At 44.6% G+C, this 17,774-nt stretch overlaps 1 protein-coding gene across 4 annotated transcripts in view; it reads right to left on the bottom strand.

Moving 5' to 3' along the window:
- The window catches only part of LOC113883238 (general transcription factor II-I repeat domain-containing protein 2), a 46,816-nt gene that overhangs the window by 15,997 nt on the left and 13,045 nt on the right, over positions 1-17,774 (bottom strand). For 2 of the 4 annotated variants that reach the window (XM_027526780.1, XM_027526782.1), the window contains exons 2-9: positions 14,020-14,123; positions 12,920-13,058; positions 8,899-9,024; positions 6,604-6,787; positions 6,017-6,045; positions 4,594-4,648; positions 4,229-4,272; positions 22-99 (exon numbers count right to left, since the gene is read on the bottom strand). In XM_027526780.1, coding sequence (XP_027382581.1) covers positions 22-99; positions 4,229-4,272; positions 4,594-4,648; positions 6,017-6,045; positions 6,604-6,787; positions 8,899-9,024; positions 12,920-13,058; positions 14,020-14,118 — 754 coding nt within the window. In that variant the 5' untranslated portion in view covers positions 14,119-14,123. The remainder of the gene's footprint in view (positions 1-21; positions 100-4,228; positions 4,273-4,593; positions 4,649-6,016; positions 6,046-6,603; positions 6,788-8,898; positions 9,025-12,919; positions 13,059-14,019; positions 14,124-17,774) is intronic. The other 2 variants (XM_027526784.1, XM_027526783.1) reach the window with 1 other exon arrangement.

The following is a 17,774-nucleotide window of genomic DNA, read 5'->3' on the forward strand; positions in this document are numbered from 1 at the left end:
GTTATTATAAAATGGCATTACCTTGCATACTATATTCATAGTAATTAGGATCTTCTGATTCTTTCTTGACTGACACAACTTCTGCTTTCAGTGAAATACCTTGGAATGCAATGGAAATTATAAAATGATGCGTTAAACTCACCAACAGAGATGTGACCAGCTAATATCCCTTCCAGGTTGTTTAACACAGTAACACTGTGGTCAGCAAAAGAACCTGTAGCTCATGCGCTATGAACGGATGGGTTAATCCACATAAAAATATAACACAGCATAAAAGAAATGAAAGACTGAGGGAGGGAGGGAAAGAAGAGAAGGAGAAAGAGGTCTAGTTCCCAGTTTGGAGAGATTCTCCCTTTCAAGATGGCTGAATATGTGCATGTATTTACATGAAATACTGTAAATCTTCTTCTGTAATGGGGCCTGAATTGGCACAGATTATCTTAATTTACTTATTACAACAGGATGAATTTCAAAAGCTGGGGAAACTACATTAGTAAAACCCAAAGGCTTTATCAGGGAAAGGTGTGGGAGATGGCAAAAATTAGCCACAGATGTCTCCCATCCCAGTATACACACCTGTTTGCAACCTAACTTTCCCACTCCTGTTTTCTCCAAGTGGAAAACTACCCGCCTTGTAAACCTGGGGTGGCCATGTGACTTGCTTCGGCCAATGGGATGTAGACAGAGGCTTGAAATGTGCCTGGGGCTCCGCTTCTGTTGTTTTTGGAGCAGAGCTGCCAGGTGAATGAACCTGGAGGATGTGAGGCTCAGAGGAGAGAGACTCAGCTCTGCTGCCTGAGGCCGCGACCCCGGAGGACGGCCAGCCCAGCCCAGAGGACAGCCTGGTCCACACACAGACGTGTGAGAGAGATGGAATCACAGTTTGAAGCCACTAAGTTCTGGGGTGCAGGCGGTCTTTTATACTGCAATAGATAACTGATACTGAAGTATACATATAATCTAACTGTGGAAGTTAACAGAGGCAAAAACAGTAATTGTGACACAGCTTGGGATTTCACTGTTCAGCATTAATTAACAAGTTCCGTGGTGGGGGTGGGGGCCTTCTGAAATTAACAGCTCTGTTGGCATAGGGATAGTGAGATGGGGTATTAAAGAATGTGATTATCAAAAGGGCTTCCCTGGTGGCTCAGCTGGTAAAGAATCTGCCTGCAATGCGTGAGACCTGGGTTCTTCCCCTGGGTTGGGAAGATCCCCTGGAGAAGGGAAAGGCTACCCACTCCAGTATTCTGGCCTGGAGAATTCCAAGGACTGTATAGTCCATGGGGTAGCAAAGAGTCAGACACGACGGAGCGACTTTCACTTTTCACATATCACTAGCCTGAATTTTTGTTTGAAACGTGTATAGCTTTTGTAACTTACAGTCAAACTTCTAGGTACAATTTCCAAGTTGATTAGGCACTAATGCCTGTACTCAAACATCTGATAAATATGTGACGGCTGGGCTGTCAAAGAAAAACGCCTGTTCAATGCAGGCAACTGAAAGCAGATTTGAAGCTGCGGAATGCACAATGTGTTTGAAATGGTAATGAAAACGGGCTGGCTTCAGCTTTTCCTCAACACACGAGGCGGAAATTCAAAAGGCAGAACCCGTTTAAACAGCTGTTCGGTGCGTCAGGTGCTACACAGACGTCGTGGGAAGTAAGGCCAAGGGATGGTCAGCTCTCAGAAGCCTGTAGGCAGCTGGAAGCGATTCGTACCATGAAATTCACAGCAGAAAGTCACATTATTAGGGAACACATATTTTATCTTAAAGGGAACCACATCTCCAAACAGAGACCTCCACAAAAGAGGCCTATTTTAAGGCCAGTGGGAATGGCTCATCCACCCTACAGCTGGTGAGGAAGGAGAGGGGGGCGGGGGCGGGCGAGGGGCATGGTTCTGTGAAAGGGCCCCCCTCAGGGAGGGCTAACAACCCCTCACTCTCATCCCATCTGTTTTCCAAGTTTCTGACAGGAGACTGTGGCTTGGGGGTTTTAAATTCTCCGTGACCAACAGAGACACAGGCAGAATGTATCTGAAATGCATTCCTGTATCTTGGAAATGCATCATGGCTAAGATTACAGGGGCTTCTCTGGCGGCTCAGCGGTACAGAATCCGTCTGTAATGCAAGAGACACAGGAGATGAGGGTTTGATCCCTGGATCAGGAAGACATCCTGATGGAGGAAATGGCAACCCACTCCAGTATTCTTGCCTGGGAAAGCCCATGGACAGAGGAGCCTGGTGGGCCACAGTCCATAGGGTCACAAAGAGTCGCACATGACTGAGCGCACACACATCCCTAAGATTAAAGGGGCATCACGTGTAAGGGGGATGAAGACTACACAGCTGAATTCTGCTAGCTGGAATCCTCGGCTCCTCCTGACTTGTGTTGGTTTTACCCAGAATAACTACAATGGACATGCACTCTTATTTTTCAGACCATGGTATTTAAGGTGGAGCTTCCACCAAGCACACATTTCCATGTAGACAGGAGTGACCCTGGTGTACGACAAGGGACGGGTCAGGCTCTCTTGCCCCAAGGGACTGGGGGAGGCAGCCGGGCATAAACCACGCCCTGACACCTTCAGAAACGTGGATGCTCTGACCTCCATTTCACTGAAGATAAAGTCTCTCTCTGCCTTTCCTCTACATGTAGTCTTAATGTTGAATATTTTTCTTTTAGATTCTCTCATTTAACTTTTGGAAGTTTGGAACTGTTTATTTTTAGATTGCTTTTCTAAACATCATTAAATTCTAGTTTTACCCCCTTATGGTAGTAGGTGGTTTAGTTACTAAGTCATGTCCAACTCTTTCTTCCCCAGGGACTGTGTGCCTCCAGGCTCCTCTGTCCATGGGATTCTCCAGGCAAGAATACTGGAGTGGGTTGCCATTTCCTTCTCTAGGGGATCTTCCCGACCCAGGGATCAAATTCTTGTCTTCTGCATTGCAGGCAGATTCTCTACCGCTGAGCCACCAGGGAAGCCCTTTACCTCCTTATAGCCAGTTTGCATTCATCTTTACCTTTCGGAGGTTTGAGGTTTAGTTTTATGTACTTGTTTATTTTAGGCTGCCTAAGCTTTTAACTTCTAATGCTTTCAATATTTTTCCATTCCTTGATTAAACATTTGACTTTTAAATTTTTTTCTATTTTTAACCTTTAACATTTTCCCCTAATGCCATTTTTCTTTTTTCTTTTCTTTTTTGAGAAGTGGGAGAGGCAGGGATGGGGGTTAACTGCTCTCACCCATCAAAGAGGGATTTCTTTTCTGCCAATATAGATTATCGTAGTAATGCATGTCTATTGTAGAACATTTAGAAATTACAGAGTGTAAGAAAGCAATAAAACAAGTTGTTTATTCATACTTTATTCATAAATCAAATTCATAATTCCAAATGTATAAGACTTTTTTACCTATTTAACAGTCAAGTTCTAATTTCCATACGATTAAAATAACACTTTACATACAAATATATCTACTTAGTGACCCCATGGACTGTAGCCTGCCAGGATCCTCTGTCCATGGAATTCTCCAGGCCAGAATACTGGAGTGGGTAGCCGTTCCCTTTTCCAGGGGATCTTCCTAACCCAGGGACCAAACCCAGGTCTCCCACATTGCAGGTGGATTCTTTACTGTCTGAACCACCAAGGAAGCCCAATAACATTTTAGTACCCAGTATTTATTGAACTAGAAGACTTTTTTCTAGATATTTGAGTAAAATATGATTCTGCAAATAAGGCCACAGTTGAGGTTAACTGGATTTTCTACATGGATCAATAGATCATCTGAAAATTAAAGACAGTTTTATTGATTATTCCCAATCATATACCATATATTTCCTTTTCTTGTCTTATTGCATTAACTAGGACTTTCAGTATGATACTGAAAGGGAGTGATGAGAGGGGACATCCTTCCTGATCTTAGTGGGAAAAATTATAGTTTCTCATCATTAAATATGATGTCAGCTATAGGTTTTTTGAAGAATTTTTTAATCAAGTTGAGGAAGTTCCTCTCTAGTCCTGCTTTACTGAAAGTACCATTTTTACAAAAAATGTGAAGTGAAACTGAAAGTTGCTCAGTCGTGTCTGACTCTTTGAGACCCATGGACTGTAGCCCGCCAGGCTCCTCTGTCAATGGAATTCTCAGGCCAAAATACTGCAGTGGGTATTAAAAGGAGTCAAATAACGACCTGCTGAATAGCTCATTCTACAAGCATCAGTATACATACCAGAATCTTCCATGGGTTCAGTCTTCACACGGATGGGGGTGCAGCTAAAAGGAGAAGGGAACGCTGGTCAAGATGGGCAGGAAAAGAACTGCCCACAGGCATCTGGACACACTGAGCCCACTCCCCAGATCTCCGTGATGTCACGGTACCCCGCCCCTCATCAAACTGAATGCACAGCTACCTCGACTTTAATTTCATAAAGTTAAATGACACCATGAAGAAAGTTAAAGGTGTCAACAGAATATAGTTTCATAACCCCAAACATCCCTTTGAATAAGGAATATGTAACAAAATAAGCCATTCCATACTCTAAACACTAACACATTGGGTTTAGATGTGGAGTTAATATTTTATTTGTCCCTTACCTTTCACTTGGTGATGTCACTGACTTATCAGTGTCAGTTACCACCCCAGGCCCACCTGTGCAGGAGTAAAAAGACACACGCTAGCTGGTTTCATGCATCCTGAAACATGACAAAGGCATATAAAGGGAAGGCAAATACACAGAGGACCGAACTCCAGGTTCCAGGTCATCAGAGAAGGGCAGCAGAGAGACCAGCTCAAAGCAGCCCCCAAGGCTTGGGCGACTTGTGTGGGCAAGATAGGGGCTGAGCAGCAGATGGGGCCAGAGTGACCTCCAGCAGGTTACTAAGCCTCCCCATGCCTCAGTTTCCTCATCTGAGGATGGTGGTTGAGTAAGGATTAATTCATCCATGCAAGGTGCTTAGAACAGTGTCCATCACAGAATGTGTCAGCAGTTATTATCATTATTCTGTAGGGACAACACAAGCCTCCTGGGACAGCGGTCACCAGCCACCCCTCACGCTCCAGTCCCTCCTCTAAGGTGAGCTGGGCCCCCAGGAACTCACAACTGCTCCAGAAATACTTCTTCTGTGAGCAGTCCATGCACAGGAGGGTCTCATCACTGTCTGTACCCCGAGGTGCGTCTTGTGGACAGTGAGACCTCCGCCCACCCCAGCCACTTGGTTTCTGCACCTAGGTAGGCTCAGCATGACACTCTCTTTAGACCTGGTCTTTCATGAACATTTCATGACCCAAGGTTTCCATCTACATCCAGAATAACGATCTGAGAAAACAAGAAGTGGGCGTAGATGGATCTCTAAATGCTCCTGGTAAGACTGCTTCTTTTTTTGGTTCCTTCATCATTATGAGGAGATTATGAGTGGTTCTGGGTTCCCAAACGTAGTCTCCAACACCCTGCACAAGCTTTCTGCCTGACCACATGGAATGGGCTTCCTGGGGGAACCAAGCTGTTAAGACCCTGCTTATCTCGGGGGCCAGCTTCTCCAGGAAGCTATTCTGACCATACAATTCTAACCCTTTCCCAAGGGCTCTCAGGGTCACCACCCCTGGTTCTCTGAACAGTCTCATTCCTTCTCGTAGACATCTCAGAATTACAGGAATGGCCACACAGCCCAGACCTACTCTTGAAGCTCACAATGCCTGGCCCATGGTTGGTGTGCAAAGACCAGCATCCTCACTTTCCTATGCGTGTGGACAAGGCAGGTCTCCCGCCCTGTGAAGCCTGCACGCAGAAGTCCGCTGGCATGCAAGCTGGAGGAGGGTGGTGTCTCGGCTCCTGGGCTGGATGTGTGTGTTTCCCTGAGCTGTAGTGCCTGCAAACATCACCCCAGGTCCCGGGATCAGAGGTGGCCTCCTCAATGCAGGAAAGACACAGCCTAAACAAGTTTTAGAATGTGCCAAACTCGCACTTTAACTAAGAAAAGCAAACTGGGCAGCCACCAAGTAGGAGAAGCTGTCACTTACCCGGCTGATTCGCTGGACCCGGGAAAGGTCTGCAAAAAAAACCCATATATTAACAGCTGACATGCACACACCAGACACACAGAGTAAACATCTGAAGAACCAACTTCTAAACATAAGAGGACAGGGGCTTCCTTGGGGGCTTAGTGGTAAAAAATCTGCCTGCCAATGCAGGAGACATGGGTTTGATCCCTGGTCTGGGAAGATCCCACACGCCGTGCAGCAACTAAGCCCGTGCATTGCAACTACTGAGTCTGTGCTCTAGAGCCCATGAGCTAAAACTACTGAGCCCATGTGCCTCAACTACAGAAGTCCGCGTGCCCTAGAGGTGGGGATCGGCAACAAGAGAAGCCACCTAAATGAGAAGTCTGTGCGTCACGACTAGAGAGGAGCCGCTGCTCGCCGCAACTAGAGAAAAGCCCATGCAGCAATGAAGCCCCAGCACAGTCAAAATAGATACATAAAATCATTTAAATAAATACAACAATCCCAATAAATAAACATATCGGGACAGATTTAACCAACTGAAATTAAGTTGTCAGTTTATCTGCAGATGAACCAGCTGTGAGAAAAGGGGGACAGCCTGTCACCTGTTGATGAGGAATGAAATCCCCGCTTTGTTCTCCAAAATCCACTTCAGCGTTGCAAGGTCATAGTTCTCAGGGTGTTGGAAGGGGACCCCTTCTGGGAGCCCCTGCACCACTATAGCCTCCTGGTCCGTCAGCATCTTCTCGTAAGGAACAGGTACCATGGCTGCTGTCCCCAAGGCTTTGCCTGGAAGCATCAGCAGGACATCTTTAAACAACAGGAGCATAAGAAACCCTGACCGTCAATTTCAGTTAATGCCATAAACCCAGGTGGTAACATTTGGCTCCAAAGTTTATTAAAATCCTAAAGTGTCCCATGCCGCTATATCTCAAGTTCGTAACATTTCCAATCAAACAGCCAAAAGAATACATAGAATCTGTTTTCCTTTAAATCTTCACAGAAGAGAAAATAACAGGTTGCATAATCTATAAAAACACTGAATCAGTATGTTGTACACTGGAAAGTAATATAAGGTAAGTCAACTATATTTCAATAAGTAAACTAAAAGTAATCCATTTCTGAAAGAAAAGACAACAATAGGTCTTTTTTCTCTTCTCTTGGCGGTCACACGATTCAGGGTGTGCACTCTGGGGCACCCAGGGCTGCAGGGAACAGCCTGTGTGGTTATTCACGATGCTGCCAGCTGAGGATGAGGGCCTGGCCCAAAGCTCATCTGTCCCTGTGTCACATGGTACAGACCAGGCCTTGCCTGGAGACAGCTGAGGCCTCACGTCACCACCTGGGGCTGTGGCAGTCTCTCTGCACCGCTGGCCATCCCCAAGGTGCTGGAGCCTCATTTTTCATAGGGAAGTATAACCTGAGACCTTAAGATTCCCTAGCTGGGGTCCCCAAATACAGACGCTCACTGCAGGTCACACAGATGTGTGCAGCTGTATAGGAAAGAAGAGCCAGGCCCGAAGATGCTCATGGGCTTCTAATGCAAATATAACACCTGCAGACATCCTTGTTATCTAGCTTTTAAGTGGTTTTTTGTTTTGTGTGTGTGTTTTTTTTAAATGCTCTGTGTTGCATGCCAGATGTTACTTCTGGCATAGTACCACGCCCCTGGCAGTGGAAGCACAGATTCTTAAACATTGGACCACCTGGGAACACCCCTATCTAAAGCACTGTGTAGGTATTTAAAAAAAAAAACCATCTCAGGGGAGTGAGGCTCAGGAGGGAGGGGATATGTGTATAATTATGGCTGATTTGCGCTGTTGTACGGCAGAAACCAACACAACACTGCAAAGCGATTTTCCTCCAATTAAAAAATAAATTAAAAAAATTCCCGTCTCCAGGCCTGTGGGGAGACCAATGAGGATGAGGCTGGTGTGTGAACCAAGCATGAACATCTGTCATAACTACGTGGCCGTGGGGAGGGGGCTCCGCAGACTGAAGGCTGATGTATCCAGATGTTCTGACAAATGGGAAGAGACCAAGTTGATCTGGTACTTAACTGGCTGTTCACTTGATGCAAATGTGGATTTCTCTAATGTTAGAGAGAGTTTATATAGTCACACTGATAAAATGATCTCTAATACCATCTTTGCCAACAAAGGTTTGTCTAGTCAAGGCTATGGTTTTTCTAGCAGTCATGTCTGGGTGTGAGAGTTGGACTATAAAGAAAGTTGAGCACCACAGAATCAATGCTTTTGAACTGTGGTGTTGGAGAAGACTCTTGAGAGTCCCTTGGACTGCAAGGAGGTCCAACCAGTCCATCCTAAAGGAGATCAGTCCTGGGTGTTCACTGGAAGGACTGATGCTGGAGCTGAAACTCCAATACTTTGGCCACCTGATGCAAAGGGCCGACTCATTTGAAAAGACCCTGATGCTGGGAAAGATTGAAGGCAGGAGGAGAAGGGGACAACAGAGGATGAGATGGTTGGATCGCATCACCGACTCAATGGACATGGGTTTGTATAAACTCCGGGAATTGGTGATGAACAGGGAGGCCTGGTGTGCTGTGGTTCATGGGGTCACAAAGAGTCGGACACGACTGAGCAACTGAACTGAACTGAATACCATCTTTGTTGGCTTCCCTAGTGGCTCAGCAGTAAAGAATCAGCCTGCCAATGCAGGATATGAGGGTTCCATCCCTGGGTCAGGAAGATCCCCTCGAGAAGGAAATGGCCATCCACTCCAGTATTCTTGCCTGGAGAATCCAATGGATAGAGGAGCCTGGGGGCAGCTACAGTCCATAGGGTCACAGAAGAGTCGGACATGACTGAGCGACTAAACACCACCACCATCTTCTGTAGTGAACTAGTCAGGGAATGAATGCCTAAGGTGAGCTTTACCGTAACAGAAGCAGAAATAGTCTTCAACAGCTTTTCTGAGGATTTCCGTTTCTCCTGAATCAACCTGCATCCTGCTGGCGTTGGCGGGGCCTGGGGGTTTCACCTCCTGCAGCCCTTCAGCAACACCTGTGAATGAGCCATCAGTACAAAGTCAGAAGCCAAGCATCTGTATAGTTCATTTCCTTAACATCCATGCTTCCAGTACCGGAAGGAAAAAGGGGGAAAGGAACTGACATAAAACAGGATCTTTTAATTAAAAAAATAGGGTAAAATAACAAGGTGATAGTCTCTGAAATGACTCTATGGATAAACAATCAATGATTCACATATGAGGAAACAGAATTTAGTAGTTCAAAGGGAAATATCATAGAAAATTATTTACTACTGAGTTTGCAAGTCACTAGGCAGGAAGACACTCAGAACTGCAGAGATTTAGGACCAGCCCCCCAGTGATTAGCTCTGAACAAAATCTTAAGATGAATTACTTCTTTTTTTTTTTTGGCCATGCCGCATGGCTCGTAGGATCCTTGTTCCCTGATCAGGGATTGAACCTATGGATCCTGCGTTGGAAACATGGCATCTTAACCTTCGGACCACCAAGGGAAGTTCTAGGATCGATTACATGAAAGCTTTGAAGAACAGTCAGAAATAGGCAAAACCAGAAAGCAATGATGTCCTTGAAAGAAGGGAAGGACACAGGGAGTGAGATGCATGCTGACCTGGCTTTTCCCCTGTGGGAACTCCTTACTTCACCTGGGGTTCCGGAAGAAATAGAGCTTAACCAAAAAAAGCAGCTGGGGGTAAAGAATCTGCCTGCCAATGCAGGAGATGCAAGATCCCTGGGCCGGGAAGATTCCCTGAAGGAGGAAACGGCAACCCACTCCAGTATTCTTGCCTGGAGAATCCCATGGATGGGGGAGCCTGGTGGGCTACAGTCCATGGGGCTGCAAAGAGTTGGACACAACTGAGTGCCTGGGCACTAACAGCAGGGGACTTAGTTGACATGAGGAAATCTACATCACAGGTCAGGACTGCCATTGTGGTTAGACAGTGAAGCGGAAGTTCTGGAGAAGAGTGAGTCACAAGGTGGAAGACCCAATATCGTCACAGCAACTTCCCTCGGATTCTTGTTGTTTTCGTTGCTAAGTCGTGTCCCACGCTTTGCGACCCCACGGACAGTAGCCCCGCCAGGCTCCTCTGTCTATGGGATTTCCCAGGCAAGAATACTGGAGTGGGTTGCCGTTTCCTCCTCCAGGGGATCTTCCTGGCCCAGGGATCGAACCCAAGTCTCTTGCACTACAGGCGGATTCTTTACCATCTGAGCCACCAGAGGAGCCTCAACTGGTCCTCAAACTGTGCAAGCACAGGGTGAGGCTTTAAGTAGAAGCAACGTTTGGAAGCTAAATTGTTTAGCAGAGATTTAACACCCAACAGGGTTTAAACATATTTAAACAGGGTTTAGGATTCGCCAGGTTTGGGAAGCTTGTTGAACACTTTGTAAAACTAAGGGGCACATCTTAGGAGGAGGGGCCTCCCTCCGAGACTAAGAGGGATGGATCCTCCAGGGCCAAGGACATCACTTGTCCACGTGGGGACCAGGTGACCTGCCTGCCAGAACAAAACGCAGTTTTATTTAGCAGACCTTTACAACACAGCATGCATAATACCCTGTATGAAATTTAAAATTAGTAGGGACTTCCCTGGCAGTCCAGTGGTCAAGACTCTGGGCTCCCAACGCAGGGGGCACAGGTTCAATCCCTGTTTGGGGAAGTAAGATCCCACATGCTGTACAGCACAGTAAAAAAAAAACAAACCCAAAAGCTCCATACACAAAAAACCAAAAAATTAGAAATGTGAAGAAGCAGGAAGATGTGACCCATGATCAAAAGAGAAAAAAAGCAATTTATAGACTCAGAACCACTAATGACTCAGTTGAAATGACCAGATACGGACTTAAGACAACTGCTATAAACACACGAAGGACTTTATATAGCCATGATGAGCACAACAAATGAATATAAGGGGAATTCCAACAGAGAAATGAAAATGCTAACCAGAGAAAGAAGAAAGAAAATGGAATTTTCGAAATGGAAAACAGGTGGAAATGAAAATTTCCCCAGATGAATAGTGCCCTGGATATGGCAGAAGGAAGAATCAGTGTCCTCAAAGAAACGCTAGTAGAAACTATCCAATCTGAAGCTTGAATATAAAAAGGGACACATACACAAAAGGAACAGAGCCTTAATGACCTGTGAGACAATAAAGAGCGATTTTCCCTCTCTGTGTAAATGAAGAGAATTGGAATGAATATTTGAAGAGATGATAGCCAAAAACGTCCACTGTTAACAAAGACATCAACCTGCAGATTCAGTAAACTCCACAGACCAAGTAAGGCAGAAGCAAAGAAGGTCATAAATGGGCATTTCACGGTCAAATGGCTAAAAACCAAAGATGAGACAGAGCTAGGGAAAAACACACATTACCTCCAAGGGAACAAAAATAAGAATTCTAACCTAATTTTGTTATCTAAAACAGTGGCAGCCAGGAGACAATGGAATGAAACAGCTGAAGGGCTGGAGGAAGGAAATTCCCCGGCAGTCCAGCAGTTGGGACGCCATGCTTTCACTGCCGAGGGCGCAGGTTCAATTCCTGGTTGGGGAACTAAGATCCCATAAGCTTTGCGGCATGGCCAGAAAAAAAGGCTGGAGGGAAAGAAACTGTCAAGCCAGGTTTCACAGCGAGTGAAAAACAGTCTTCAAAAAACAACAGGAACCTACTGCATGGTGGCCCAGGGGTCTGTATTCAATAACCCATAATGAAAAACAATCTGAAAAAATATATAAACACAGGTGTAACTGAATCACTTTGCTGTACACCTGAAACTAACACAGCATTGTAAAATCAACTATACTTCAAAAAAAAATTCTTCAAAAACAAAAGCAAGAATGATGTTGGCATGATAGCAGACTAGGAAGCAACAGGCCTTCTTTCTTCCACGGATACACCAAATTAACAATAGATGGAGCAGAACACCTCTTCGAGAACTACAGACCATCTGAGAAGCTACAGCACCCCAGCCACTGGAAAACCAAGAAGAGACTTCAGCATAGGCGTAGGAAGATTCTCAGCATTTGGTGTGCCTGTGTGTGCCTCTCCTTCTACGTGGCACAGTGCAGAGCAGCTGGGAAGGAATCCCTCAGTCTGAGCCTCCTCCCTTGGGGTGCAAACACAAGAGTGGACTGAGTGTTCAACCTTCTGGCTTGTCTGGGAGTTGCTGGAGGAACTGATTTCTATCTTGCCTGACTCAGAGCACACGACTTAATTCAGAGCTGCAGTTCTGCGGGGAGACACCAGGGGGCGAAAGAGAGTCAAAAAGATTTGCGAGGTTCTAGAACAGACAGCTGGAGAAGGCAATGGCACCCCACTCCAGTACTCTTGCCTGGAAAATCCCAGGGACGGGGGAACCTGGTGGGCTGCCGTCTACGGGGTCACACAGAGTCGGACACGACTGAAGTGACTTAGCAGAACAGACAGCAGGTCAGAGGTTGGTCTTCCCTGCCTGGAGCCAGTAAGCAAAAACGGGAGAGGTCTTGGACTCAGTGTTTTGCTAGGTCAAAGGGATGTGTCCAAACCATTTTTAGGATAATGCTGATGACATCTTAGAAGAAAACAACACACAAGTCTTGCCTGCAAATATTCTAAGATTTATAAATACAAAGGATAACATCCTTAACGTGCATGCATGCAAAGTGGCTTCAGTCTTGTCTGATTCTCTGAGACTATATAGGCTGTAGCCCGCCAGGCTCCTCTGTCCATGAGATTCTCGAGGCAAGAGGACTGGAGTGGGTGGCCATTCCCTTTTCCAGAGGATCTTCCCCACCCAAGGATAGAACCCAGGTCTCCTGCATTGCAAGCAGATTCTTTTCCATGGAGCCACCATGATGACATCTTAGAAGAAAACAATATATAAGTCTTGCCTGTAAGATTTATGAATACAAAGGATAAAATCGTTAACACCTACAGTATTTTGCAAAATCCTTCTGTAAATCCGTCCTGGCATTGACAAAAGCACGTCCTTTCTCTGTTCCAATAACAAACACATCTGCTTCATACATAGCGATGCAGGCCACTTCCGCCTTGGACTTGGCCAGTTCTTTACACTGAAATGAAAAACAGAATGAAATGTTATCTACATGGGTGGATCCAAATTTCGTGGGGCCTGGGAGGTCTGCTTTAAGAAAAAACACAAAATTACAGAAAAACAAAATCTCTCTAGCTGATTTTTTCGTGGTCCAGGATCCAATCCAGGGTTGCACTTTCTTTTGCTGTCCTGTCTCTCCAGTCTCTTTCCATGTGGGACAGACAGATCTCCGTCTTTCTTTGTCTTGCACGAGACTGACATTTATGGAAGTGCAGCCCAGTTATTTTGGGTTTGTTCAATGCTCCCTCCTTCGAGGCATGAATGCCATGGAAGCAGTACTGCTGCTTCTGAGTGCCTCCCACCAGGAAGCTCCAGAGGTCCCTCTGGCCCATCTCTGCCCATGTTCCTGTTGGTCACTTGATTAACGAGGTGGCTGTCAAGTTTGTCCACTTTTATAAAGTTACTGATTGTTCCTTGTTTAATCCATAAGTATCTTGTAATCAGATGCTTTGAGATTATGTAAGTTAGTCGTGTTCTACTCTTTGTGACCCCATGGACTATAGCCCACCAGGCTCCTCTGTCCATGGAATTCTCCAGGCAAAAATACTGGAGTGGGTAGCCATTCCCTTCCCCTCAAATTTTTACCCATTGGGTAAAGTTTATACTTTGGATGTAAATAGATGCATATAAATAGATTATTAATTGACCTTTGAATTTAAACAAGTATTTTCAAACAAGGTAACAGAAATGCCTGCATTAAATTTTCAGATCTGGAGAGCTTAGCTTTATATGATTCCATCCATAAAGTAGGAAAACAGTTCTTAATTATCTGACAAGCCCATCATTCTTTCTTAAAAAGGGTATGTGTACACAAATAGGATTTAACTCTGTAGCTGAATGTCTGATGTGTTGGCGAAGTGTTTCGTAATTCAGCAGTGATCCAACCAGATGACATTTTATAGAACTGCAAACCATCTCACCATGGACTCAAGAGCAGACACGAGGAAGGTCACTACCATTCTGCTCTCCGAGGACTCCTCGTGTGCAATGGGCGGCGTGGACACTGCTACTTGTGCCATAATCCCTAGGAGAGAGAAGTATTAAGAAAGTGAGTGGTAGAAATTGTGTCCTGCTCAACTCGTTTAGAACTGGGAGGGTCCTCACAGGTGACCTAGTGCAAACCTTCCTTTAAAGCTGGCACTTAAAACCAGTACATGGAGACTTCTCTGGTGATCCAGTGGTTAAGAATTCACCTTCCAATGCAGGGAACTGTGGTGTGATCCCTCGTCGGGGAACTAAAGGCCCCACAAGCCAAGGGGCAATTAAGTCTGCATGCTGCAACTAGAGAAGCCTGCTTGCCACAGTGAAGACCCAGAGCACCTCCCACTCCCCCCAAAAAAGGACAATATATGATCCACTTGTCATGTATGGATGTGAGAGTTGGACCACAAAGAAAGCTGAGCGGCGAAGAATTGATGCTTTTAACTGTGGTGTTGCAGAAGACTCTTGAGAGTCCCCTGAACTGCAAAGAGATCAAATCAATCCTAAAGGAAACCAACCCTGAATATTCATTGGAAGGACTGATGTTGAAGCTGAAGTTCCAATACTTTGGCCACCTGATGCAAAGAACTGACTCATTAGAAAAGACACTGATGCTGGGAAAGATTGAAGGCAGGAGGATAGGGGATGACAGAGGATGAGAGGGTTGGATGGCATCACTGACTCGATGGACATGAGTTTGAGCAAGCTCTGGGAGCTGATGATGGACAGGGAGGCCTGGTGCACTGCGGTCCATGGGGTCGCAAAGAGTTGGACACGACTGAGCGACTGAACAACAACAATATGATTTGCCTAAGACTGTGTATTTCCCACTAAACCTCGACATGTATTTCATTAAATGAAGTCGGGTATTACACTAGAGAGGCATGTTACCTATTTCCCAAGTGAGGAGGAGAGAAGGTAACGTCTCTTACTGATCCAGCGTTGTTTTGTCTGATTCCAGCATTGTGGTGACTGACACCACATTCCGGGCCACATACACAGAAAAAGGAGGGCAGTGGGTTTGTGTACTAGAGCCTGGAAGAGAAGAAAACCCCTTCCTTCCTCTCCTCTTAGGACTTCTCCTGCAATGAAAGCTCATGCTAGCTTTTGCTAAATTCTATACCAAGTGAGCATTAGAAAGCTTCTTTGAAAAATTTTCTGCAGCACCGTAAAAAGAGTTCTTTGAAATAGAGCACGCAGTGTATTAATATCTGTCATGTCCTGTCCCTGCAATAGCTAACTTAATTATATTTGTAAGCAAAAGATAAACAGATCAACATAACTATATGGGAGGAAGCCCAAAGATCTATGGGCATGAAGCATGGTGGTCCTCTAAGACTTTTCAGAAATATTTGCAAATGTTTCTTCCTGAATTGATTTCTTGACCACTTGAAGGTGTGTGGCCATGTGCCTTGTGTTGGCCGAGGACATCAGGGAAGTGGCATCACTTCCACGATGGGGATTCCACTGTACTCCCTCTTCCTCTGCAGTTTGATGTGTCAGGTTCCATGTGATCAGGTTCCAGAGAAAAACACAGATCAGACCCACAGCCAATTCACAAGAGACCTCCAGTGCAAACAAGGAATCAATCCTTGCTCCTTGAACGCACCCAAATCTGGTGGTTTTTTGACCATCGCTTACCCTGGCCAATCTGGATGGATAAACCATGCTGAAAAGGAACTCTAAAAATGTAACTACTCATCTATCTCGATTTTCTGAAGCCACCGGAGGATCCTTGAGGATCTCTTACATTAAAGTCAAAGCCTCCCTGAGAAAGAAAGTAGACTAGCACACACAGAGCCATTAGGATGCAAATTGTTAGAATTTGTTAGAATTAAAGCTTTTTTTTTTTTTTAACAACTCTGCCTATTATGAAATAGAGCATAAGAATGTGACATCATACCGAGCAAGCGAGCTAAATCACTTCAGTCGTGTCCGACTCTTTGCGACCCTGTGGACTGCAGCCTGCCAAGCTCCTCGGTCCATGGGGATTCTCCAGGCAAGAATACTGGAGTGGGTTGCCGTGCCCTCCTCCAGGGGATCTTCCTGACCCAGGGATCGAACCCACAACTCTTATGTATCCTGCATTGGCAGGCTGATTTTTTACCACTAGAGCCACCTGAGAAGCCCAAGAACATGAATTAACAGGCATGACCTTGGCATGAACAGGTGAGGAAATACACTTCAATTTGAAGTTTTTATTTATTTAAAAATTGATTTATGTACTAGGCATGCCACTTAGGCATGCTGGATCTTAGATCTTAGTTCCCTGACCAGGGATGGAACCTGTGCTCTCTGCAGTGGAAGTTTGGAGTCCTAACTACCAGACCATCGGGAAGTCCCAGTTTGAATCTTTAAAACAATTATCTTAAAATCAAGCCTTTGACTCTCTTCTTGTTATTACACCGCATTTGAGAACAAACAGAAGTTGGTGACTATTGCTGGCCATCACAAGGACTCTGTTTCAGCAACAGAGCTGGAGTCAGAAAAAGCAGCAAACAGAATAACCTGGGAGAAATGGACGGATTCTTAGAAAAGTTCAATCTTCCAAGACTGAACCAGGAAGAAACAGAAATTATGAACAACTCCAATTACAAGCACTGAAGTTGAAGCTGTGATCAAAAATCTCCCCCAAAACAAAACCCCAGGACCAGATGGCTTCACAGGAGAATTCCATCAAACATTTAGAGAAGAGCTAATGCCTATCCTTATAAAACTCTTTCAAAAAATTGCAGAGGAAGCAACACTTCCAAACTCATTCTATGAGGCCACCATACCCTGATACCAAAGCCAGACAAAGACAACACAAAAAGAGAAAACTACAGGCCAATATCACTGATGAACATAGATGCAAAGATCCTCAACAAAACTTTAACAAACAGAATTCCGCAACACATCAAAAAGCTCATACACCATGATCAAGTTGGGTTTATTCTAGGGATGCAAGGATTCTTCAATATATGCAAATCAATCAATGTGATACACCATATTAACAAATTGAAAGATAAAAACCATATGATATAAAAATAGATGCATAAAAAGCCTTTGACAAAAATTAGTACCCATTTATGATTAAAACGCTTAAAAAAATGGGCATAGAAGGAATCTACCTCAACATAGTAAAGGCCATATATGATAAGCCTACAGCAAACATTATTCTCAATGGTGAGAAACTGAAAGCATTCTCCCTAAGATCAGGAACAAGACAAGGGTGTCCACTTTCACCACTATTATTCAACATAGTTCTGAAAGTCCTAGCTACAGCAATTAGAGAAGAAAAAGTAATAAAAGGAATCCAGATCAGAAAAGAAGTAAAGCTCTCACTGTTTGCAGATGACATGATACTATACATAGAAAACCCTAAAGACAGAAAATTACTAGAGCTATTTAGTGAATTTAGCAAAGTTTCAGGATACAAAATCAATGCACAGAAATCACTTGCATTTCTATATACTAACAATGAAAAGTCAGAAAGAGAAATTAAGGAATCAATCCCATTCACCACTGCAACAAAAAGAATTAAATATCTAGGAATAAACTTACCTAAGGAGACAAAAGAACTGTACACAGAAAATTATAAGACACTAATGAAAGAAATCAAAGATGACATAAACAGATGGAGAGATATTCCATGTTCCTGTGTAGGAAGAATCAATATTGTGAAAATGACTATACTACCAAGCGCAATCTACAG

The sequence above is a fragment of the Bos indicus x Bos taurus genome, chromosome 25, assembly GCF_003369695.1.
Source record: "Bos indicus x Bos taurus breed Angus x Brahman F1 hybrid chromosome 25, Bos_hybrid_MaternalHap_v2.0, whole genome shotgun sequence".
In the NCBI taxonomy this organism is placed as follows: Eukaryota; Metazoa; Chordata; class Mammalia; order Artiodactyla; family Bovidae; genus Bos; species Bos indicus x Bos taurus.